Source organism: Staurois parvus, unplaced genomic scaffold (genome assembly GCF_062004578.1).
Source record: "Staurois parvus isolate SC_StPar_1 unplaced genomic scaffold, SC_StPar_1.0 ptg001740l, whole genome shotgun sequence".
Classification (NCBI taxonomy): Eukaryota; Metazoa; Chordata; class Amphibia; order Anura; family Ranidae; genus Staurois; species Staurois parvus.
This window is the reverse complement of record NW_028319536.1, coordinates 117529-142984: the sequence shown is the minus strand read 5'-3', so window position 1 is coordinate 142984 and position 25456 is coordinate 117529. Positions and strand designations below refer to the sequence as shown.

At 44.6% G+C, this 25456-nt stretch overlaps 1 protein-coding gene across 3 annotated transcripts in view; it reads left to right on the top strand.

Annotated features, from left to right (window-relative positions):
• Positions 1–25456, top strand: part of PLEKHG5 (pleckstrin homology and RhoGEF domain containing G5) — a 362885-nt gene that overhangs the window by 219907 nt on the left and 117522 nt on the right. For 2 of the 3 annotated variants that reach the window (XM_089663652.1, XM_089663653.1), the window contains one exon: positions 15083–15246. In XM_089663652.1, the coding sequence (XP_089519778.1) occupies positions 15083–15246 (164 nt within the window). Of the gene's footprint in view, positions 1–1281; positions 1425–15082; positions 15247–25456 lie in introns of those variants that run through there. The other variant, XM_089663654.1, reaches the window with a different exon arrangement.

Below are 25456 nucleotides of genomic sequence, written 5' to 3'. Positions count from 1 at the left end.
CATGGAGATCATATCCCCCCTTATGTATTATACATGGAGATCATATCCCCCCCTTATGTATTATACATGGAGATCATACCCCCCCCTTATGTATTATACATGGAGATCATATTCCCCCTTATGTATTATACATGGTGATCATACCCCCCCCTTATGTATTATACATGGAGATCATATCCCCCCTTATGTATTATACATGGAGATCATATCCCCCCTTATGTATTATACATGGTGATCATATCCCCCCTTATGTATTATACATGGTGATCATATCCCCCCTTATGTATTATACATGGAGATCATATCCCCCCTTATGTATTATACATGGAGATCATATCCCCCTTATGTATTATACATGGTGATCATATCCCCCCTTATGTATTATACATGGAGATCATATCCCCCCTTATGTATTATACATGGTGATCATATCCCCCTTTATGTATTATACATGGAGATCATATCCCCCCTTATGTATTATACATGGTGATCATATCCCCCCTTATGTATTATACATGGTGATCATATCCCCCCTTATGTATTATACATGGAGATCATATCCCCCCTTATGTATTATACATGGTGATCATATCCCCCCCTTATGTATTATACATGGAGATCATATCCCCCCTTATGTATTATACATGGAGATCATATCCCCCCTTATGTATTATACATGGAGATCATATCCCCCCCTTATGTATTATACATGGAGATCATATCCCCCCTTATGTATTATACATGGAGATCATATCCCCCCTTATGTATTATACATGGAGATCATATCCCCCCCTTATGTATTATACATGGAGATCATATCCCCCCTTATGTATTATACATGGAGATCATATCCCCCCTTATGTATTATACATGGAGATCATATCACAAATGTTGGAAACCATTTCTCATTGCCTTCGACTTCACAATTATGTGCCACTTTGTGTCGGTTTATCACATCAAATCCCAATAAATACATTGTAACATGACAACATGGGGGGCATTTCAGGGGTGTGAAGACTTTTTCAAGGCACTGTAGTCGCACTGGAAATGCCATGAACATCACACGGAGCCTCACTGAAATAAGAGTTTCCCAAACATTTCCCGGAGAAATTAATCTCCAACGTTTCCCGTAACTCGTGTTTTCCTTGGTGCTTTTCCCTGAGGACAGTGACTGAACTTGGGCAGCACAAATTCCCCGAGGGCGTCTGCTTTCGTTTTACCATCCGCCCAGCAAATGAATGGGAAGAGCATTGAAGGCGTTCGGTGCAGATGATTCTGTTTTCCTTACATTTTCAAGTTGGGAAAACCCAGGAGAAGGATGCAGGTTCAGGAAGAGGCAGGCAGGATGTGTCTGGACGGGAGTGCGGTGCAGACACAGGGGGAGCGTGCAGAGCGCAGGGAGCAGCGAGCGACACCACTGCACGGTAATGACCTCTCTTATCGATCCTAGACGGGGACCCTATCGATCGGAATCCCCCCCAGGAGATTTCCTGCACCCCATTTCCACCCACCCTCTTGTCTTTTGCCTCTTCAGTGAGGAGTTGAGCGTTCGCTATAACAATTTTTATTTTTTTTATTAATTCTTACATTTCATCCCAATTGTTGCACACTTTACATACCGGTGCGCCAAGGTGTCAAGCGAGCGACGGCGTTTCTTCCCACTTATTGCGCCCAGTTTTATCCTCGCCTCTACTATTCGGCACACATCAGCATTTCCCCTCTGGGGCATTCATTGTGCAATGCCGGACTTCCCCGACACACAGTCCCCGTGGTTTGTAAGACGTGATTAGAGGGGATCAGGGAATTATTTGGGGGGGGGATCAGAGGGTGGTTACGGGGTGCAGAGGAATCATTATGGGGTATCATGGGGTGCTTATTATATTAGTTCATATTACGGTTGAAAATTAAATATTATAGTATATTGGGGGGCAGGGGCGGACTGACCATTTGGAAACTCGGCACTGCCCGAGGGCCCGGGGTCAGTAGGGGGCCCCATGAGATGCCCCTGGTACCTTTTTCATAGGCTTTTTTGAGTTTGGGCAAGGACACAGGGGCCCCATGATCCCCTATTGCCCGGGGGCCCCATGAGTTGTCAGTTTGCCCCTGTCGGGGGGTGAGGGCGGGGTGTTAGGGAATTATTATAGGATATAAGGTTGTGAGGGTGGGGTGTTAGGGAGTTTATAAAGGATAAAGGGGGGTAAGTCTGTGGTTTTAGGGAATTATTAAAGGATATAAAGGGCAGTGGGGGGTTAAAAAAATACTTGATTAAACTGGTTCATAATATAGGTTACAAAATGAGATTGCATAGAATTGCGTGTGATGCCAGTGCAGTGCCTAGCTTTAGACCATCTGAGCCAATCTGTGTCATCTATTATCTATCTATCTATCTATCTATCTATCTATCTATCTATCTATCTATCTATCTATCTATCTATTATCTATCTATCTATCTATCTATCTATCTATTATCTATCTATTATCTATCTATTATCTATCTATCTATCTATCTATTATCTATCTATCATCTATCTATTATCTATCTATCTATTATCTATCTATCTATTATCTATTATCTATCTATTATCTATCTATCTATCTATCTATCTATCTATCTATCTATCTATCTATCTATCTATCTATCTATCTATTATCTATCTATTATCTATCTATCTATTATCTATCTATCTATCTATCTATTATCTATCTATCTATCTATTATCTATCTATCTATTATCTATCTATCTATCTATCTATCTATCTATCTATCTATCTATCTATTATCTATCTATCTATCTATCTATCTATCTATCTATCTATCTATCTATTATCTATCTATCTATCTATCTATCTATCTATCTATCTATCTATTATCTATCTATCTACAGTTGTGTCCAAAATTATTCAACCCCCAATGCTGTAAAGGGGTTTAGGGACTATAGTGTACATTTGGAATTGTATTCAGAATCAAATCCTACAAGGACGTTGTAACTACCCAAATGCAACTAAAATGACATCAATTGTTTATGTAATACAGTAGTAAATGGTTCTTATGTGGTTTCTTCATTGCCACAATTATTCAACCCCTTAAAGACTACCACTCTGAAGAACAGAGGTTCATACAGGTGCTTTCCATCAGGTATTGAAAACACCTGTGGATGTCACCGAGCAGCAATCAAGCATAATAAGCACCAATTAGGCAGCTTTAAAATGACTGTGATACTCAGCTCCTTCTAGACATTTACTGGTGTGGTTACAAACATGGTGAAGGCAAGAGAATGGTCCAGGAAGACAAGAGAAGAGGTGATTTCTCTTCACAGGAAGGGCAATGGCTATAAGAAGATTGCAAAGATGTTAAACATACCAAGAGACACCTTAGGAAGCATCATTCGCAAATTCAAGGCAAAGGGCACTGTTGAAACGCTACCTGGTCGTGGCAGAAAGAAGATGCTGACTTCGACTGCTGTGCGCTACCTGAAGCGTAGAGTGGAGAGAAGTCCCCGTGTGACTGCTGAGGAACTGAGAAAAGATTTGTCAGATGTGGGTACAGAAGTTTCAGCCCAGACAATAAGACGCACACTGCGTAATGAAGGCCTCCGTGCCAGAACTCCCAGGCGTACCCCCTTGCTGTCTCCAAAGAATAAGAAGAGTCGACTGCAGTATGCCAAAAGCCATGTGGACAAACCACAAAAGTTGTGGGATAGTGTTCTGTGGACTGATGAAACAAAATTAGAACTGTTTGGGCCCATGGATCAACGCTATGTTTGGAGGAGGAAGAACAAGGCCTATGATGAAAAGAACACCTTGCCTACTGTGAAGCATGGTGGAGGGTCAATCATGCTTTGGGGCTGTTTTGCTTCTGCAGGTACAGGGAAGCTTCAGCGTGTGCAAGGTACCATGAATTCTCTTCAGTACCAGGAGATATTGGATGGAAACGTGATGCAGTCCGTCACACACCTGAGGCTTGGGAGACGTTGGACCTTTCAACAGGACAATGATCCCAAGCATACCTCCAAGTCCACTAGAGCATGGTTGCAGAGGAAAGGCTGGAACATTTTGGAGTGGCCATCGCAGTCACCAGACTTAAATCCGATTGAGAACCTCTGGTGGGACTTAAAGAAAGCAGTTGCAGTGCGCAAGCCTAAGAATGTGACTGAACTGGAGGCCTTTGCCCATGAAGAATGGGCGAAGATACCCGTAGATCGCTGCAAGACACTTGTGTCAAGCTATGCTTCACGTTTAAAAGCTGTTATAACTGTAAAAGGATGCTGTACTAAGTACTAAGATTGAATGTCACTTGGGGGTTGAATAAAACTGATAATGCTGTGAGCACAGAAAAGACATTTGTGGTTATTTCATTATAACTGTTATGTTATATTTGTCTGACCTACAAGTGCCTCTTTAATGTAAATGTAAGCAAGATGACTGAATGATCAAAAGCAATGTCAAACTGGCCAAAACACTCAATTTCAGTGGGGGTTGAATAATTTTGGACACAACTGTATCTATTATCTATTATCTATCTATCTATTTATCTATCTATCTATCTATTATCTATTATCTATCTATCTATCTATCTATTATCTATCTATCTATCTATCTATCTATCTATCTATCTATCTATCTATCTATTATCTATCTATCTATCTATCTATCTATCTATCTATTATCTATCTATCTATCTATCTATCTATCTATCTATTATCTATCTATCTATCTATCTATCTATCTATCTATCTATCTATTATCTATCTATCTATCTATCTATCTATCTATTATCTATCTATCTATCTATCTATCTATTATCTATCTATCTATCTATCTATCTATCTATCTATCTATTATCTATCTATCTATCTATCTATCTATCTATCTATCTATTATCTATCTATTATCTATCTATTATCTATCTATTATCTATCTATCTATCTATTAACTATCTATCTATTATCTATCTATCTATCTGTCTATCTATTATCTATCTATCTATCTATCTATCTATCTATCTATTATCTATCTATCTATCTATCTATCTATCTATCTATCTATCTATCTATTATCTATCTATCTATCTATCTATCTATCTATCTATCTATCTATCTATTATCTATCTATCTATCTATCTATCTATTATCTATCTATCTATCTATCTATCTATCTATCTATCTATCTATCTATCTATTATCTATCTATCTATCTATCTATCTATTATCTATCTATCTATCTATCTATCTATCTATCTATCTATCTATCTATTATCTATCTATCTATCTATCTATCTATCTATCTATTATCTATCTATTATCTATCTATCTATTATCTATCTATCTATCTATCTATCCATCTATTATCTATCTGTCTATCTATCTATCTATCTATCTATCTATCTATCTATCTATTATCTATCTATCTATCTATCTATCTATCTATCTATCCATCTATTATCTATCTATCTATCTATCTATCTATCTATCTATCTATCTATCTATCTATCAGGACTCTGAAGCCTACTTGAGTTCCTCCACATCAGATTTGTCAAACCATGTCTCTATGGAGATGTTGGATGAGAAGACCTGGCTTGTTTCAGTTCACCTCAAGGGTGTTCAGTAGGGCTGAGGTCAGGGCTCTGTGCAGGACTCTTCATTTCCTCCATACCAAGGTCATCAAACCATTACTTTATGGAACTGACTTTGAGAAAAGTCATGCTGGAACTGAAAATTACCTTTCCAAGACTGTGACCCCAAGGCTGGAAGTGCAGGGGAAGGCTAGAACCCTGATCATCCAAAAGAACATTTGTGGGGTCAGGTACTGAGTCTGGATGAGAAGACCTGGCTCACAGTTGGCATTCCAATTCCTCCTGAGGTCAGGATGTTTGAGTTCCTCCAGTCTTCTGGGAATGTTTTCCATGAGATTTTGGTGGGTGTATGTAGGAATTTCTGCCCATTTGTGAGGTATACTGATGTTGGATGAGAGGACCTGGCTCACCATTGGGGTTCCAAAGTATTCCAAACATGTTTAGTAGGGGTGAGGTCAGGGCTCTGTGCAGGACACTTAAATTCCTCCACATCAAATTTATCGAACCATGTCATTATGGATCTGGTTTTGAGCACAGTAATGCTAGAAATGAAAATGCCCTTTCCAAAACTGTTACTACAAGGAAGTGCAGGGGAAGGCTAGAACCCTGGTCATCCAAAAGAACATTTGTGGGGTCCGGTACTAATGCTGGTTGAGAAGATCTGGCTCACATATGGCATTCCACTTCTTTCCAAAGCTGTTCACTAGGGTTGAGGTTAGAGCTCTGTGCAGGACACTTGAATTCCTCCATATCAAACTGATCAGACCAAGTCTTTATGGAGCTGGCTCTACTTTTTTGGAAGGCTTTCCACAAAATGTTGGTGTGTGCCTTTTGGGGTGTTTCTGTCCAATTAACCAAAATATCATTTGTGAGGTCAGGTACTGATGTTGGATGAGAATACCTGGCTCACCATCAGTCTTCCAATTCATCCCAGTAGGGTTGAGGTCAGGCCTCTATGCAGGACACTGGATTTCCTCCACACCAAACTGGTTAAACCTTGTCTGTATGAAGCTGGTTTTGTACACAGTCATGCTTGAACAGGAAAGAACCTTTCCAAGACTGTTACTACGAGGCTGGAATTGCAAGGGAAGGCTAGAACCCCGGTCATCCAAAAGAGCATTTGTGAGGTCAGGTACTGACGTTGGATGACAAGACCTGGCTCACCATCGGTCTTCCAATTCATCCCAAGTCAGGGCTTTATGCAGGACACTGGATTTCCTCCACACCAAACTGGTTAAACCATGTCTGTATGGAGCTGGTTTTGTACACAGTCATGCTTGAACAGGAAAGAACCTTTCCAAGACTGTTGCTACGAGGCTGGAATTGCAAGGGAAGGCTAGAACCCCGGTCATCCAAAAGAGAATTTGTGAGGTCAGGTACTGACGTTGGATGAGAAGACCTGGCTCACCATCAGTCTTCCAATTCATCCCAGTAGGGTTGAGGTCAGGGCTCTATGCAGGACACTGGATTTCCTCCAGGTCAGGTACTGATGTTGGATGAGAAGACCTGGCTCACCATCGGTCTTCCAATTCATCCCAGTAGGGTTGAGGTCAGGGCTCTATGCAGGACACTGGATTTCCTCCAGGTCAGGTACTGATGTTGGATGAGAAGACCTGGCTCACCATCAGTCTTGGAATTCATCCCAGTAGGGTTGAGGTCAGGGCTCTATGCAGGACACTGGATTTCCTCCAGGTCAGGTACTGATGTTACATGAGAAGACTTGGCTCACCATCGGTGTTCCAAGTCATCCCAAAGTTGCTCAGTAGGGTTGAGGTCAGGAAACTCGAGTTCCTCCCCACCAAACTGGTCCAACCATGTCTTTGTACACAGGGGCACAGTCATGTTGGACTAGAAAAGGGTCTTCACCAAGCGGTTGGATGGAAGAGCACAATGGTCTACAATGTCTTCGTTTGATTATCACTGGAGACAACTCAGCTCCATCTTCTGGAGGGTTTCACATACTTTTGGCCACATGGACTACAAGACCCATAAAGATAGGGATGTGTTGTGTGTATACAGTATATATATATATATATATATACTGTATATCGATTTTTAGGCGTGCTTTCGAGAAGTCCAAGAGCAGTGGACAGGAAAAAGGAAATTTCGGATGGAATTGGAGTTTTATAAAAATGCATTGTTCTCCGTTGCTATGATTGTAGAAGTCATTCTTGGCATGGAAGGACCCGCCCCCCCCCTTCCCACCCCCCCCCCCCCCAGTCCTATTGTGAATGTTAAAGATCTGGGGCCGGGGTTTCATTTCTTTGAAGCCTCCTGGAGCTGCACTGGCGGTTTCCTATTGCCTTGAAAAAGTTTCCTGCCAAAAAAATCAGGAGAGGACTTCCCTCACGTATGACGGAGGACACGGGGCCGATCCGTCAAAAAGCTCAGCTTCGGATGGTCAGTTGCATCTTTAGGAATGCAGCGGAGGAAATGAGACTGCAGGGAGGGAGCCTTCATATCACTTTCCTGTGAGTCCTTAAGAGACATCTGAAGCCACTGAGCTCATTCATCCAACGCGGAATATCGTTTTTGGGTGGACTTTGCCTTCACTCTCTGACAAGGGGCGGACTGACCATTCAGGGCCCGGGGACCGCCTGTCCGTTTTCATCCGATCCGACAGACGGAAGGGGATTTGGATCCCCATCCGTCCGGTTTTGGCGGCTCGGGTGTCTGCGGGTGCAAACAGACACGTGCCGCTCCATAGAGGAGAATGGAGGTTCCGGTCGGTTCCGCCTGAATAACGGGTCGGATCGGAACGTTCGTGTGACGGAGACGTACATTGAAGGAGTTGCAGCTTTCAGTCCGTTTCCTAACATTCGGAATGCAATTAACGAGACGGCCAATCGATTCTTTGCGTCAGTGGGCGGGCCTTGACTTTCTCACGCATGTGATTTGTAGGGGGTTGGGACTTTTTGGGCATCTTGATTGAATAATTCAACGGGGATGATTTACTGAAGGAAAATAGACTGGGCACTTTGCAAGTGCAGCTGCTCCAGAGCTTAGTAAATGAGGGGAAGCTTTAGAAAGATTATCCAATCACGTGACAGGAAAGGAACTCTATTGACGCTCATTGGGGCGGGTTTATGAAAGGCAAATAGACTGGACACTTTGCAAGTGCTTTTCGTCATCAATAAAACACACTTTGCGAGTGCAGCTGCTCCAGAGCTTCACTTTGGAAAGACACCCCTAGGAGCAGCTCTAAAATGATTCATAGGGGGTGGATTTACTAAAGGCAAATAGACTGTGCACTTTGCAAGTGCAGCTGCTCCAGAGCTTAATAAATGAGGGGAAGCTGCACTTTGGAAAGAACAGCCAATCACATGCCAGGGAAAAAAACAAAAAAAACTGCATTTTTGCTCGCAAATGATTGGATGATGGAAGTCAGCAGAGATTCTGCTCATTTACTAGCAACTGCACTTGCATGTGATTTACTAGCAACTGCACTTGCAAAGTGCCCAGTCTATTTGCCTTTAGTAAATCAACCCCCTATGAATCATGTCAGAGCTGCTCCTAGGGGCGTCCGGCATTTCTCTTCTCTGCCCTGTAAACTCCCCTGCATGTTATCCTATGGGGTGGTTTACTAAAGGCAAATAGACTGGGCACTTTGCAAGTGCAGTTTCTAGTAAATGAGCAGAATTTATACTGACTTCCATCGTCCAATCATGTGCGAGCAAAAATGCAGTTTTTTTTTTTTTTTTTGCTTGTGATTGGGTATTCTTTCCAATGTGAAGCTTCCCCTCATTTACTAAGCTCTGGAGCAGCTGCACTCGCAAAGTGCACAGTCTAATATGTTTTATTGCTGACAAAAAGCACTTGCAAAGTGCTCAGCCTATTTGCCTTTAGTAAACGCACCCCAATGAATCATGTTAGAGCTGCTCCTAGGGGCGTCCGGCAATTCTCTTCTCTGCCTGTAAACTCCCCTTCATGTTATCCTATGGGGTGGATTTACTAAAGGCAAATAGACTGAGCACTTTGCAAGTGCAGTTGCTACTAAATGAGCAGAATCTCTGCCAACTTCCATCGTCCAATCATGTGCGAGCAAAAAGGCTGTTTTATTTTTTGCTTGCACGTGATTGGGTGTTCTTTCCAATGTGAAGCTTCCCCTCATTTACTAAGCTGTGGATCAGCTGCACTTGCAAAGTGCACAGTCTGTTTGCCTTTAGTAAATCAGCCCCTATGAATCATTTTAGAGCTGCTCCTAGGGGCGTCCGGCGTTTCTCTTCTCTGCCATGTAAACTCCCCTTCATGTTATCCTATGGGGTGGTTTATTAAAGGCAAATAGACTGTGCACTTTGAAAGTGCAGTTGCTAGTAAATGAGCAGAATTTCTACTGACTTCCATCGTCCAATCCTGTGCGAGCAAAAATGCTATTTTTTTTTTTTTGCTTGTGATTGGGAATTCTTTCCAAAGTGCATCATCCCCTCATTTACTAAGCTCTGGAGCAGCTGCACTCGCAAAGTGCACAGTCTAATATGTTTTATTGCTGACGAAAAGCACTTGCAAAGTGCACGGTCTGTTTAGTAAACCCGCCCCAATGAGTGTCAATCTGTGCGTCTCCGCCATTCGGAAGCCATGCTGGCGGGAACATACGATGCGTGATTTTTAAAAACGCACAACATTGAGCGCCGCGCGACCGAAAACCCCGAATCTCAGCAGACGTTCGATGGAGGAAGGAACACTTGAACGACTCGTCCCTGGCCGGCTCGGCGCCCCCTCCCCCACTCCTCCGTTATATCAGATTTGAATAGCAGATTGGCCGTTACGTAATTAATAAGCAGGTGGCGGTGACGTCATCACGCTCCGCGTCTGTTCCCAGGCCGCGCTCTCGCCGCGCACATATGGTGGGGAAGGATGAGCGAGCTGTTCGGTCGCACTCATCCGAGAGAAGCAAAGAAAGCTATCCGGAGCATGGCGAGATTGGCTTCATCGATCCTTCGGCAGGCCGTTTATCGGCTGAATGTTCGACCGATAAAATCGGTTGGCCCCGTTGCCGATGCTGCCACCCATGTCCACGAACAGCTGTTTTTCGTGGATTTTCCAGCATTACCGATATAAAAATAAATCCGCGAAGATCCGCGAAAAACGGCCGACGGGCTGGCCCCACTAATTGGCGTGAATATCGGACGATTTTTCGTGCGGACGAAAATTCTGCCGATAAACGACCCGTCTATGTCCTGCATAACTTGGATGCGAGTTGGCATGCGATTTGCATGCCCAGCGACTTGCAAATCGCACTCCGCATCGCGCTGTATTGTCCGCAGCAACAGCGGTCATATCGGCGCGGTTCCGACTTGGTCGGGGCCAAACCGATTTCTAAAGCAGCGAATTCACTACTTTTGGTGCGATTTGCATAGATATCGACGTTCGATGTCTTGCAAATCGCATCTGAAATCGGCGTGTTCCCCCCCGACTGTGAAATCGTGCGACTTCACCGTAATGCAGGCCATACATGGTTCGAATTCCAAATGATTTTTCGTCCATCGTTCGCTCGGTAATCTGGCGGTGCCATCAATGATTTCGAAAATCGTCCGACCGAGTCATAAAGTTCTCCCCATATAACAGGCGACACTTCTGCTCCTTCCTCAGCTGCACAAAATAAGACATGGGATGGTTAATGACCGCATGGATAAAGAGAAAAAGGTCCAATTTCAAGAGGAACAAGAATAACGTTGGGGGGAATCTAGGAGGATGTTGGATTGGAAGACATAGAGCGATAACAGGATAGAAGATCTTGGCCAGGAAGTGAAAGTCTAGGTGGAGAGGATGAGAAGATCTAAAGAGTTGACAGGATGAGGGAACTTGGAGATGCCAGGATGGGGAGATCTAGAGGGGTGACAAGATGAAGACTCATGGAGGTGTGAGGATGGGAAGATCTAGGAGGACAGGATGGAAGATCTAGAGCAGTGGTTCTTAACCTTGTTGGAGGTACTGAACCCCACCAGTTTCATATGCGCATTCACCGAACCCTTCTTAATTGGAAAAATAAAATATGATTTTTAAAATTCAAAACATAGGTATATATTTATACATAGGTGCACAAAATGAACAAAACCGTTAAGAACAAAGAACAAAACCATTAAAACATGATTTTCACACAAAAACAAAAACATAATCCAGGTTAAGAACCACTGTTTTATAGTAATTCATCCCCATATAGTAATTCATCCCCCATATAGTAATTCATCCCCCATATAGTAATTCATCCCCCGTAGTAATTCATCCCCCATAGTAATTCATCCCCCATATAGTAATTCATCCCCCATAGTAATTCATCCCCCATATAGTAATGCATCCCCCATATAGTAATTCATCCCCCATAGTAATTCATCCCCCATAGTAATTCATCCCCCATATAGTAATTCATCCCCCATATAGTAATTCATCCCCCATATAGTAATTCATCCCCCATAGTAATTCATCCCCCATATAGTAATTCATCCCCCATATAGTAATACATCCCCCATATAGTAATTCATCCCCCATAGTAATTCATCCCCCATATAGTAATTCATCCCCCATAGTAATTCATCCCCATAGTAATTCATCCCCCATATAGTAATTCATCCCCCATATAGTAATTCATCCCCCATAGTAATTCATCCCCCATATAGTAATTCATCCCCCATAGTAATACATCTCCCATATAGTAATTCATCCCCCATATAGTAATTCATCCCCCCTATAGTAATTCATCCCCCATATAGTAATTCATCCCCCATAGTAATTCATCCCCCATATAGTAATTCATCCCCCATATAGTAATTCATCCCCCATATAGTAATTCATCCCCCATATAGTAATTCATCCCCCATATAGTAATTCATCCCCCGTAGTAATTCATCCCCCATAGTAATTCATCCCCCATATAGTAATTCATCCCCCATAGTAATTCATCCCCCATATAGTAATGCATCCCCCATATAGTAATTCATCCCCCCTATAGTAATTCATCCCCCATATAGTAATTCATCCCCCATATAGTAATTCATCCCCCATAGTAATTCATCCCCCATAGTAATTCATCCCCCATATAGTAATTCATCCCCCATAGTAATTCATCCCCCATATAGTAATTCATCCCCCCTATAGTAATTCATCCCCCCTATAGTAATTCATCCCCCATATAGTAATTCATCCCCCATATAGTAATTCATCCCCCATATAGTAATTCATCCCCCATAGTAATACATCCCCCATATAGTAATTCATCCCCCATAGTAATTCATCCCCCATATAGTAATTCATCCCCCATAGTAATTCATCCCCATAGTAATTCATCCCCCATATAGTAATTCATCCCCCATATAGTAATTCATCCCCCATAGTAATTCATCCCCCATATAGTAATTCATCCCCCATAGTAATACATCTCCCATATAGTAATTCATCCCCCATATAGTAATTCATCCCCCATATAGTAATTCATCCCCCATATAGTAATTCATCCCCCATAGTAATACATCCTCCATATAGTAATTCATCCCCCATATAGTAATTCATCCCCCATAGTAATTCATCCCCCATATAGTAATTCATCCCCCATATAGTAATTCATCCCCCATAGTAATTCATCCCCCATATAGTAATTCATCCCCCATATAGTAATTCATCCCCCATATAGTAATTCATCCCCCGTATAGTAATTCATCCCCCATATTAATTCATCCCTTATATAGTAGTAGTAAGTAAGTAGCAAGTAGTAAGCCAAGTCCCCCCTGTGTCAATTCACTTACCTTTGCTCCGCGCGTTCCTCTCGCCGTATTCCCACGCCGTTCCGGTCTTCAGGGCGGACTGTGAGAGGAGCCTAGCTCCTCTCACGTTCGTCACGCTGCCCCGCCTACACACATCCTGACAGCCAATCACTGGCTATCAGGATGAGTGGCAGCGAGACTGGCCAATTATTGCATTTGAGCGCGCTGCCCTGGCTGTTTTTTTTTTTGGATCACGCTGCAGAGTCCCTGCCGCCAGAGAGGAGGGAGGGGAGCGGGCGCCCGGCACACAAGAGCCGCATTAAAGCGTGTAAAGAGCCGCATGTGGCTCGCGAGCCGCGGCTTGCCGACCACTGGGCTAAGCGATGTTGCGTGACCACCTGCAGCCAATGATGGACAAGCGGGGCATGTCATCACGAATCATATGAGTCGGGTGTGGGTCTTCACCTCTGCCGAACCCGCGAGACTGACTCACCGAACCCCTGGGGTTCGATCGAACCCAGGTTAAGAACCATTGATCTAGAGGAATGACAGGATGAGGGAACTTGGAGATGCCAGGATGGGGAGATCTAGATGGGTGACAAGATGAAGACTCATGGAGGTGTGAGGATGGGAAGATCTAGGAGGACAGGATGGAAGATCTAGAGGAATGACAGGATGAGGGAACTTGGAGATGCCAGGATGGGGAGATCTAGAGGGGTGACAAGATGAAGACTCATGGAGGTGTGAGGATGGGAAGATCTAGGAGGACAGGATAAGGGAACTTGGAGATGCCAGGATGGGGAGATCTAGAATGGAAGATCTGATGGGCATAAATTGTTGGACACTGATGGGCATAAATTGGCGGCACTGATGGGCATAAATTGGCAGCACTGTTGGACACTGATGGGCATAAATTGGCAGCACTGTTGGGCACTTTTGAGGTGGCCCTGATTATCAGTGCAGATGTCTCCTTTGACAGTTGCAGGTTATCAGCAGTGCTTTCCTCACACTGTGACTATGTGAAAAAAGTGAGGAAAATGCTGCCAATAACCAGCAAGTGTATTTACACAGTGATCTCTTGTGATTGGACACAGCTGATCACATGGTAAAAGGCCACTCTGATTGGCCTTTTACCATGTCATGTGATCAGCTGTGTCCAAAGGACCCAGCATTCACAGAGAGCGCCGGGGGCGTGTGAGGGACGCGTCTGGGAGGACATCATGCTAACAGACTGACCACAGCCTGCACTTTCCAAGCATCCTATGGTGTCACCCTTGCATGTAGGGACTACTGTGGTGTCTCCCTGCACTTCGTGCATCAATAGAAACACACAGCCCCATAGCCTGGGATGGCCGGGCACGCCCCTGCTTCTCTCCCCTCCCCTACTCCAAGCTAACAGATTGGCTGGAGATGCAGCGTGCTGCGGTAGCGGATGCATTGCGGTGTGAATGAGCCCCAAGTGATGACAGAGCTGCAGTCCCGTGTCTGTATTTGCCCGGAGTTCTGCTTTAATGGTCGATCCTAAATACATAACTTGATGTTTGTTCGTATTCCCTGAGCTCATGGATACGACTAGGGGCGGACTGACAACTCATGGGGCCCCCGGGCAATAGGGGATCATGGGGCCCCCGTGTCCTTGCCCAAACTCAAAAAAACCTATGAAAAAGTTACCAGGGGCATCTCATGGGGCCCCCTACTGACCCTGGGCCATCGGGCAGTGCCTGAGTTTCCAAATGGTCAGTCCGCCCGTGGATATGACGTCATCCTGCTGTGCGATCCTCCGTCATCCAATCATTTGTGTTTTCTGTCTTTGCAGCCAAACCGGGGGATGAGCTAAAGGTGGAGCAGGCGGTGAAGGATTTCCGGTCGTTGAGTTTACCCATCATGAGGAACACGGGGGCCACCTCCACCTATATCTTCAACCCCCCCAACGAGAGGGCCGAGCAGCCGCCGTTCCGGAGGGAGAACTCCGACATCTTGGTAAGTCCCACCGGAACTCCTATTATTGAGACGGCTCAGGAAGCGTGCCCGGACCGGCACACTGGCCAGGCTGGCGATTGCTGGAAGGGCCGACTGATGAGGAATCCTGCTTTAGGGTTCTTTCACACCGCCGGTCCGTTTCTTCCATCAGTTCATTTGTGGGTTTTTTCAAAATCGGAGCCAAACAGATCAAAACTTCACTTTTTACCCCCATTTTCGAATCCATATTTCATCCGTTTACATCTGTTTTTGATCCGTTTACATTCCTTTTCAGTTTCTCGTTAGTTTTTACATCAGTTTTTTACATCCTTTACCAATGAAAAAATGGATCATCTGTCTGTTTACATCCATTTACATCTGTTTTTTTCATCCATTTTCATTCAATTTTGATCCATTTACATCCATTTTCCATCGGTTTACCGTTTTTGATCTGTTTACATCCATTTTCCAACTGTTTACCGTTTTTGATCCATTTACACCCATTTTCCATCTGTGTACCATTTTTGACCACTTTACATTCATTTTTTTCCATCAGTTTTTCGTCAGTTATTACATTATTTTTTTACATCCTTTACAGATGCAAAAACAGATCGTCTGTCTGTTTACATCCGTTTTCCCTCTGTTTACCATTTTTTGAGCCTTTTACATTCATTTTTTTCATCAGTTTCTCATCAGTTTTTACATCATTTGCTTTACATCCTTTACAAATGCAAAAACGGATCGTCTGTTTACATCCGTTTACATCTCTTTTTCATCCATTTTCATTCAATTTTGATCCATTTATATCCATTTTCCACTTGTTTACCGTTTTTGATTTGTTTACATCCATTTTCCATCTGTTTACCATTTTTGATCCATTTACCATTGCATCCATTTGATCCATTGCAGTTTCTCGGCAGTTTTTACATCACTTTTTTACATCCTTTACAAATGCAAAAATAGATTGTCTGTCTGTTTACATCCGTTTACATCCATTTACATTCGTCTTTGATCCGTTTACATCCGTTTTCCATCTGTTTACCGTTTTTGAGCCTTTTACATTCGTTTTTTTCATTAGTTTCTCATTAGTTTTTACATCATTTTTTTTACATCCTTTACAAATGCAAAAACGGATCATCCGTTTACATCCATTTACATTCTTTTTTTATCTGTTTACATCCGTTTTTATTCTGTTTACATTCCTTTTTTTCCATCAGTTTCTTGTCTGTTTTTTACATCCTTTACCAATGCAAAAACAGATCGTCTGTCTGTTTATATCCATTTTCCATCTGTTTACCACTTTTGATCTGTTTACATTCATTTTTTTCATTGGTTTCTCATCAGTTTTTACATCAGTTTTCTACATCCTTTACAAATGCAAAAAAACACACCATCTGTCTGTTTACATCTGTTTTTCATCCATTTTCATTCAATTTTGATCCATTTACATCCATTTTCCATCTGTTTATCATTTTTGATCCATTTACATTTGTTTTTTTCCATCAGTTTCTCGTCAGTTTTTATATCACTTTTTTACATCCTTTACAAATGCAAAAATAGATCGTCTGTCTGTTTACATCCGTTTACATCGATTTACATTCGTCTTTGATCCGTTTACATCCGTTTTCCATCTGTTTACCGTTTTTGAGCCTTTTACATTCGTTTTTTTCATTAGTTTCTCATTAGTTTTTACATCATTTTTTTTACATCCTTTACAAATGCAAAAACGGATCATCCGTTTACATCCATTTACATTCTTTTTTTATCTGTTTACATCCGTTTTTATTCTGTTTACATTCCTTTTTTTCCATCAGTTTCTTGTCTGTTTTTTACATCCTTTACCAATGCAAAAACAGATCGTCTGTCTGTTTATATCCATTTTCCATCTGTTTACCACTTTTGATCTGTTTACATTCATTTTTTTCATTGGTTTCTCATCAGTTTTTACATCAGTTTTCTACATCCTTTACAAATGCAAAAAAACACACCATCTGTCTGTTTACATCTGTTTTTCATCCATTTTCATTCAATTTTGATCCATTTACATCCATTTTCCATCTGTTTATCATTTTTGATCCATTTACATTTGTTTTTTTCCATCAGTTTCTCGTCAGTTTTTACATCACTTTTTTACATCCTTTACAAATGCAAAAATAGATCGTCTGTTTACATCCGTTTACATCCATTTACTTTCGTCTTTGATCCGTTTACATCCGTTTTCCATCTGTTTACCGTTTTTGTGCCTTTTACATTCGTTTTTCTCATCAGTTTTTTTTTGGGGGGGTCCTAGACCCAGTCAATAAACCTCCAAACACCAGATATTATTGGATCTCCCCTAAGTGTTTGGAGGCTTATTGACTGGGTCTAGGACCCCAAAAAAAAAAAACCCTAAAAGGCGTTTTTTTCACCAATATTTGGTGAGTGAGGTGTGGTATTTGAGCACTATTTCGGTGGAAACGCGGGTCAAAAGGTTTTTTTTTTTTTAAAAAAAAGGAGTTTTATGAATGTTTTTTTATTTTTATTATTCACTTTATTGATTTGGAGTGGGACTTATTCATTTTTATTTTTTATATATTTTTTATTAACTATTTATTTAATTTTTCACTGGAGTGTACATTTATATATATACCTGCGTTGTTTTGATGTCTTATATTATTTTTTGGTGTTTACTGAGCAGCAGCGTTTATTTGGTATATAATTTCACGATTTTGGCGCTGGTGATTATTCACTTTATTGATTTGCAGTGGGACTTATTCATTTTCATTTTGTATATATTTTTTATATATTTTTTATTAATTATTATTTATTAAATTTTTTACTGGAGTGTATATTTATTTATATATCTGCGCTGTTTTGCATAATCCGCCCGACGACAAATTGTCCAAAAGAAAAAAATGGCTTTAAAAAGGCAAAACTCAAGTGCAAAAAAACACGAAGCGCACCACAAAAAAGCACCGGGAACGGATCAAAAGCAAACTGCATAGACGCGATGTTCCCAATGAGAATCGGTGACACCTGTGCGACTTCAGGTCGCAGCGACTTGAAAATAGTTCGTGCACTCCTTTGGTCCGACTTTCATGCGACTTGTGGGCCAATGTAAACCCTCCAAAGCAGGGGCGGACTGACAACTCATGGGGGCCCCCGGGCAATAGGGGATCATGGGGCCCCTGTGTCCTTGCCCAAACTCAAAAAAACCTATGAAAAAGGTACCAGGGGCATCTCATGGGGCCCCCTACTAACCCTGGGCCCTTTGGGAGTGCCTGAGTTTCCAAATGGACAGTCCGCCCCTGGTTGGGCTGGAATGAGGGGTGGACTGACAACTCATGGGGCCCCCCGGGCAATAGGGGATCATGGGGCCCCTGTGTCCTTGCCCACACTCAAAAAAGCCTATGAAAAAGGTACCAGGGGCATCTCATGGGGCCCCCTACTGACCCCGGGCCCTCGGGCAGTGCCCGAGTTTCCAAATGGTCAGCCCGCCCCTGCTCCAAAGTTGCATGAGTTGCACCTGAATGATATAAATGCGACTTGTGGACCAATATAAACCCTCCAACGTTGCATTAGAGTCTCACCTGAATGATATACATGCGACTTGCATGTGACTTTGTAGAGCACAATCAGTTATCCTTGGTCAAAGCCAAAGTGGAACTCCTCCAAAGTCGCGTCAAGTTGCACCGTAAAGTCGCAATGAAAATCGTGCGATTATGAAGTTGCACAAGTGTGAACGGAGCTTTCGTAGCCAGCTCCATGTTTTCTTCCTATTTCTGGCTCTAACCTCACGTTCAACACACGGCCGGCAAAAGAGTGGGCGGGCACCGGCTCCCAATCATGTGACCCCCCCCCCCCCCCGTGACGGCCAATCTCAGGAGTCACATGACCGCCGATCATTTCCTGTGCGTTTTCAACTTTTTAAAGAGACAGGAAGGGGTTAAAATATCACTTTTTTTTTTTTGTCTTTTGCAAGGAAATGGCTCACGGTTACTTTGATTTTCTGACTTTTTTTTGTTGGAAATGTGATTACGTGGCGACAAAACCTTCTGTTCTCACACGGCTGTGTTGAATCTATAATTATCATTATCCCCCCCTCCCCCCCCCGCTCGGTCGCTCCTCGCCGTTAATTGTGCTTTACATACCGTAAGCAGACCCCAGCGTGGCGTCGGCGTATTTTTAGAAGCCGTGTAAAGCCCGGCCGGCATTTCAATTTGTTGTCTTTTGTCAATAATTATAAGGAAAGCTTAACACCTACCTTGTGAAATCAGTGGGGAGGACGCATGGGAACATTGGGCTGGAGAAAAGAAGGCTCGGGGGGGGAGGGGCGGCTAGATGCCACGGATACAATAAAGGCTCACGCCACCATCGCGGCGCTCCTGGGGGACCGGATATAGAATGGTGGTAGGAGCTTTGTTCTGGGGAATTGGCTCCAAGCCTACGTCGCTTTTCAGCCTTCACAGATGTAATTGTCCTTCAGTAGTGCTTGGGCAACCAGTTGGGGTTCTTCTTTCTTGCATGGAAGAGTTACCAGGTAGCTGGTGGGCACACCGGGAAGAAGAATTGGGGCAAGAGGGGCTTTGTGATTGGCTAGATTTGATGCCAAGGGCACAAGTCTCTATCCCTGCTGAATCCTCCGCCATCTTGTTCCTCACTCCATGCCAGAGGCCTCCACACTACCCGCCCGCTGTCCTGTACATCCTCAAAGAAAGGAATGTCCACACATAAAGTAGCTGCTGGGCACAAGGGGAAGAAGAATTGGGGCAAGAGGGGCTTTGTGATTGGCTAGATTTGGTGCCAAGGGCGCAAGTTTTTACCCCCGCAGAACCCTCCTCCATCTTGTGCCTCACTCCATGCCAGAGGCCTCCACACTACCCACCCGTTGTCCTTTCCATCCTCAAAGGAAGGAATGTCCACACATAAAGTAGCTGGTGGACACAACAGGAAGAAGAATTTGGGCAAGAGGGGCTTTGTGATTGGCTAGATTTGGCCTCTGCTGCTTGAACACTGTCCTCCCCTGCTGAGGCTGAACCCTTCGCCATCTTGTGGGGCTTTGTGATTGGCTAGATTTGGCACGCAAGGGCACAAGTCTCTACCCCCCGCTGAACCATCCACCATCTTGTGCCCCACTCCATGCCAGAGGCCTTCACACTACCCACCGTTGTCTTTTACATCCTCAAAGTAAGGAATGTCCACACATAAAGTAGCTGGTGGGCACAACAGGATGAAGAATTGGGGCAAGAGGAGCTTTGTGATTGGCTAGATTTGACACCAAAGGCGCAAGTCTCTACCTCCACTGAACCCTCCGTCATCTTGCACCCCACTTCATGCCAGAGGCCTCCACATTACCCGCCCATTGTCCTTTACATCCTCAAAGGAAGGAATGTCCACACATAAAGTAGTTGGTGGGCTCAACAGGAAGCAGAATTGGGGCAAGAGGAGCTTTGTGATTGGCTAGATTTGACACCAAGGGTGCAAGTCTCTACCCCCCGCTGAACCCTCCGCCATCTTGTTCCTCACTCCATGCCAGAGGCCTCCACACTACCCACCGTTGTCCTTTACATCCTCAAAGGAAGGTATGTCCACACATAAAGTAGTTGGTGGGCACACCGGGAAGAAGAATTGGGGCAAGAGGGGCTTTGTGATTGGCTAGATTTGGCACCCAAGGGCGCAAATCTCTACCCCCGCTGAACCTTCCGCCATCTTGTGACCCACTTCATTCCAGAGGCCTCCGCACTACCCACCCGTTGTCCTTTACATCCTCAAAGGAAGGAATGTCCACACATAAAGTAGTTGGTGGGCACAACAGGAAGAAGAATTGGGGCAAGAGGGGCTTTGTGATTGGCTAGATTTGGTGCCAACAGCGCAAGTCTCTACCCCCACTACTCTCCTGCTTGAACATTGTCCTCACCTGCTGAGGCTGAACTCTTCGCCATCTTGTACCCCACTTCATGCCAGAGGCCTCCACATTACCCGCCCGTTGTTCTTTACATTCTCAAAGGAAGGAATGTCCACACATAAAGTAGCTGATGGGCACACTGGGAAGACGAATTGGGGCAAGAGGGGCTTTGTGATTGGCTAGATTTGGCGTCTGCTGCTTGAACACTGTCCTTCCTTGCTGAGGCTGAACCCTTCGCCCCTCTCCATGCCAGAAGCCTCCACACTACCCACCCGTTGTCCTTTACATCCACAAAAGAAGGAATGTCCACACATAAAGTAGTTATGGCATAACAATGACATCACATCGACATGCATTCCGGAGTCACTTGAAACTTGGAACAGGAAGGGGCCATCCCCAAACTCTTCCCACAAAGTTGGGAGCATGAAATTGTCCAAAATGTCTTGGTATGCCGACGCCTTAAGAGTTCCCATCACTGGAACTAGAGGGCCAAGGCCAACCCCTGAAAAACAAGCCCACACCATAATCCCCCCTCCACCAAACGTTACACTTGGCACAATGCAGTCAGGCAAGTACCATTCTCCTGGCAACCGCCAAACCCAGACATGTCCATTGGATTGCCAGACAGAGAAGCGTGATTGGTCACTCCAGAGAACACGTCTCCACTGCTCTACAGTCCAGTGGCGGCGTGCTTTACACCACGGCATCCGATGCTTTGCATTGCACTTGGTGATGGAAGGCTTGGATGCAGCTGCTCGGCCATGGAAACCCATTCCATGAAGCTCTCTACGCACTGTTGTTGGGCTCATCTGAAGGCCACACCAAGTTTGGAGGTCTTTAGCTATTGACTCTGCAGACAGTTGGTGACTTCTGCGCACTGTGCGCTTCAGCATGCGTTGACCCCGCTCTGTCATGTGACGTGGCCTACCACTTGGTGGCTGAGTGGCTGTTGTTCCCAGTTGCTTCCACTTTGTTATCATCCCACTAACAGTTGAGCGTGGAATATTTAGTAGCCAGGAAATGTCACGGATGGACTTATTGCCCAGGTGACCACCTATCACGGGACCACGCTTGGAGTCACTGAGCTCCTGAGAGCGACCCATTCTTTCACCAATGTTTGTAGAAGCCGTCTGCATGCCTAGGGGCTTGATTGTATACACCTGTGTCCATGGAGGGGATTGGAATACCTGAATCACATGATTGGGAGGGGATTGGAACACCTGAATCACATGATTTGAAGGGGATTGGAACACCTGAATCACATGATTTGAAGGGGATTGGAACACCTGAATCACATGATTTGAAGGGGATTGGAACACCTGAATCACATGATATGGATGGTCGGGACAATACTTTTGGCAATATTGTGTACATGCATATCGCTGGTACTAACAAGTTTAGAAAATATAAATGTTTGCTCGTTAGTGATGTACATAAATATGTGGTGACTCCAAATCCCAAGGCCATGTCTTTAACTCCTGTCCCTGTAAGTTGGGGACTGCGTAGAAGCAGCTGTTGGAAAGAAAAGCCTATAGCCTCAGTTGATCTACTGGCCAGCCATTTCCCCTCTCTGTACTCGTATTGCCTCATTTCCTGCATTGAGTAAACAGTGTGACCCAAGCACATTGTGTCTGAGAGTTCCTTCCCCATCGTGTCAATAGGAACATGTTGGAATGGTTCCAGAAGAACAGGAACTGCCCCGTCCATGGCCTTGACAGTCAGTTCAAAGAGCCCCTCACCACACCATCCAGCCAAGAACTCTGTCAGGTTCCTTGACCTCAAGTGGGGTGGCTTCGCGGATTTTGACTTTGCATTTCAGCATTATTTGAAAAGCTGACAACTCAAGACGGCCTCAGCCCTGTTTTGGCAAACTCAACAGGATGTGCAGGCCTTCCGTGATAGGGAATGGAAACCTGAATACAGCTTAGCTAATGACTATCACTGGAATAGCGTGTCCGAAGAACATATGAGAATTGGGCAGGAAGCCATTCTGTATCTACCACAATTCATCCATTGCTGGTGCCATGGCATAGGGGACAACGGCTATCAGACTGCTGCTATGGGGCTACTTATGTTGGCCATGTCCCTGATCCCAGAGAGGTCTCTCATAGAACCATTGCCATGGCATAGGGGACAACGGCTATCAGACCGCTGCTATGGGGCTACTTATAGTGGCCATGCCCCTGATCCTGGAGAGGTCTCTCATAGAACCATTGCCATGGCATAGGGGACAACGGCTATCAGACCGCTGCTATGGGGCTACTTATGGTGGCCATGCCCCTGATCCTGGAAAGGTCTCTCATAGAACCATTGCCATGGCATAGGGGACAACGGCTATCAGACCGCTGCTATGGGGCTACTTATGGTGGCCATGTCCCTGATCCCGGAGAGGTCTCTCATGAAACCATTGCCATGGCATAGGGGACAATGGCTATCAGACCGCTGCTATGGGGCTACTTATGTTGGCCATGCCCCTGATCCTGGAAAGGTCTCTCATAGAACCATTGCCATGGCATAGGGGACAACGGCTATCAGACCGCTGCTATGGGGCTACATATGGTGGCCATGTCCCTGATCCCAGAGAGGTCTCTCATGAAACCATTGCCATGGCATAGGGGAGAACGGCTATCAGACCGCTACTATGGGGCTACTTATGGTGGCCATGCCCCTGATCCTGGAGAGGTCTCTCACAGAACCATTGCCATGGCATAGGGGAGAACGGCTATCAGACCGCTGCTATGGGGCTAATTATGGTGGCCATGTCCCTGATCCCAAAGAGGTCTCTCATGAAACCATTGCCATGGCATAGGGGACAACGGCTATCAGACCGCTGCTATGGGGCTACTTATGGTGGCCATGTCCCTGATCCCGGAAAGGTCTCTCATAGAACCATTGCCATGGCATAGGGGACAACGGCAATCAGACCCTGCTATGGGGCTACTTATGGTGGCCATGTCCCTGATCCAGGGGAGGTCTCTCATGAAACCATTGCCATGGCATAGGGGACAACGGCTATCAGACCGCTGCTATGGGGCTACTTATTTTTTTTTCAATTTTTTTCCCGCGAAAGTGGATTTACCCTTTAAAAATCATTCCATGGCGATTACGGGAATAAACAAGGAAACGGAAGGTGTTGAGTCCGCTGAGCCGGTGTGGTTGGCGGTTGATGATGCGGCGTGTCCCGACTACACCGGGTCATCATTTCATCATGTTCTGGTCCAGGGCCGGCTCATTCCTCTCCAGATATGCCGGCACCGGGCTGTCACATTCAGATGAAGCCGAGTTCATAGTCTGGACATTCTTCCCAGCATCGCTGTGCGTTTCGGCGACACCTCATCACTATCTCTGACACGTTTCATGCCGGTCGGTTTCATCAGCGCGGAGCGGTAAATGACAACGGGGAAAATATCTCCCTTCCCTGAAGAAAAGATGCCTAAAGCGGTATTAACCCCAAAACCAAAAATGTCCTATATTGCAGCTCAGCAATCATTAGATGTGGCGGCTGCATTCGTTTTCTTTTTGTAGTCTTTTTTTCCCTCTGTTTTCACCTGGCCAGTAAGACACCTCCAGTATCAGAGCTCCCCCACTCTGGATGAAGGAGCACTGGGGGCACAGCAGACAGCAGCACTGTCTGAAGGGGGGGAGGGGAGTGTTAGTATCCCTCCCAATGACACCAGTGATAGGATACTATTCCTTCCACTGACACCAATGATGGGGCACTATTCCTTCTACTAATACCAATGATGGCGCACTATTCCTCCCACTGACACCAATGATGGGGTGCTATTCCTCCCACTGACACCAATGATGGGGCACTATTCCTCCCACTGACACCAATGATGGGGCACTATTCCTCCCAATGATACCAGTGATGGGGCACTATTCCTCCCACTGACACCAATGATGGGGCACTATTCCTCCCACTGATACCAATGATGGGACACTATTCCTCCTACTGACACTAATGATGGGGCACTATTCCTCCCACTGATACCAATGATGGGGCACTATTCCTCCCACTGACACCAATGATGGGGCACTATTCCTCTCATTAACACCAATGATGGGCACTATTTCTCCCACTGACACCAATGATGGGGCACTATTCCTCCCACTGACACCAATGATGGGGCACTATCCCTCCCACTGACACCAATGATGGGGCACTATCCCTCCCACTGACACCAATGATGGGGCACTATCCCGCTCATTAACACCAATGATGGGGCACTATCCCTCCCACTGATACCAATGATGGGGCACTATTCCTCCCACTGACACCAATGATGGGGCAATATTCCTCTCACTGACACCAATGATGTGGCACTATTCCTCCCACTGACACCA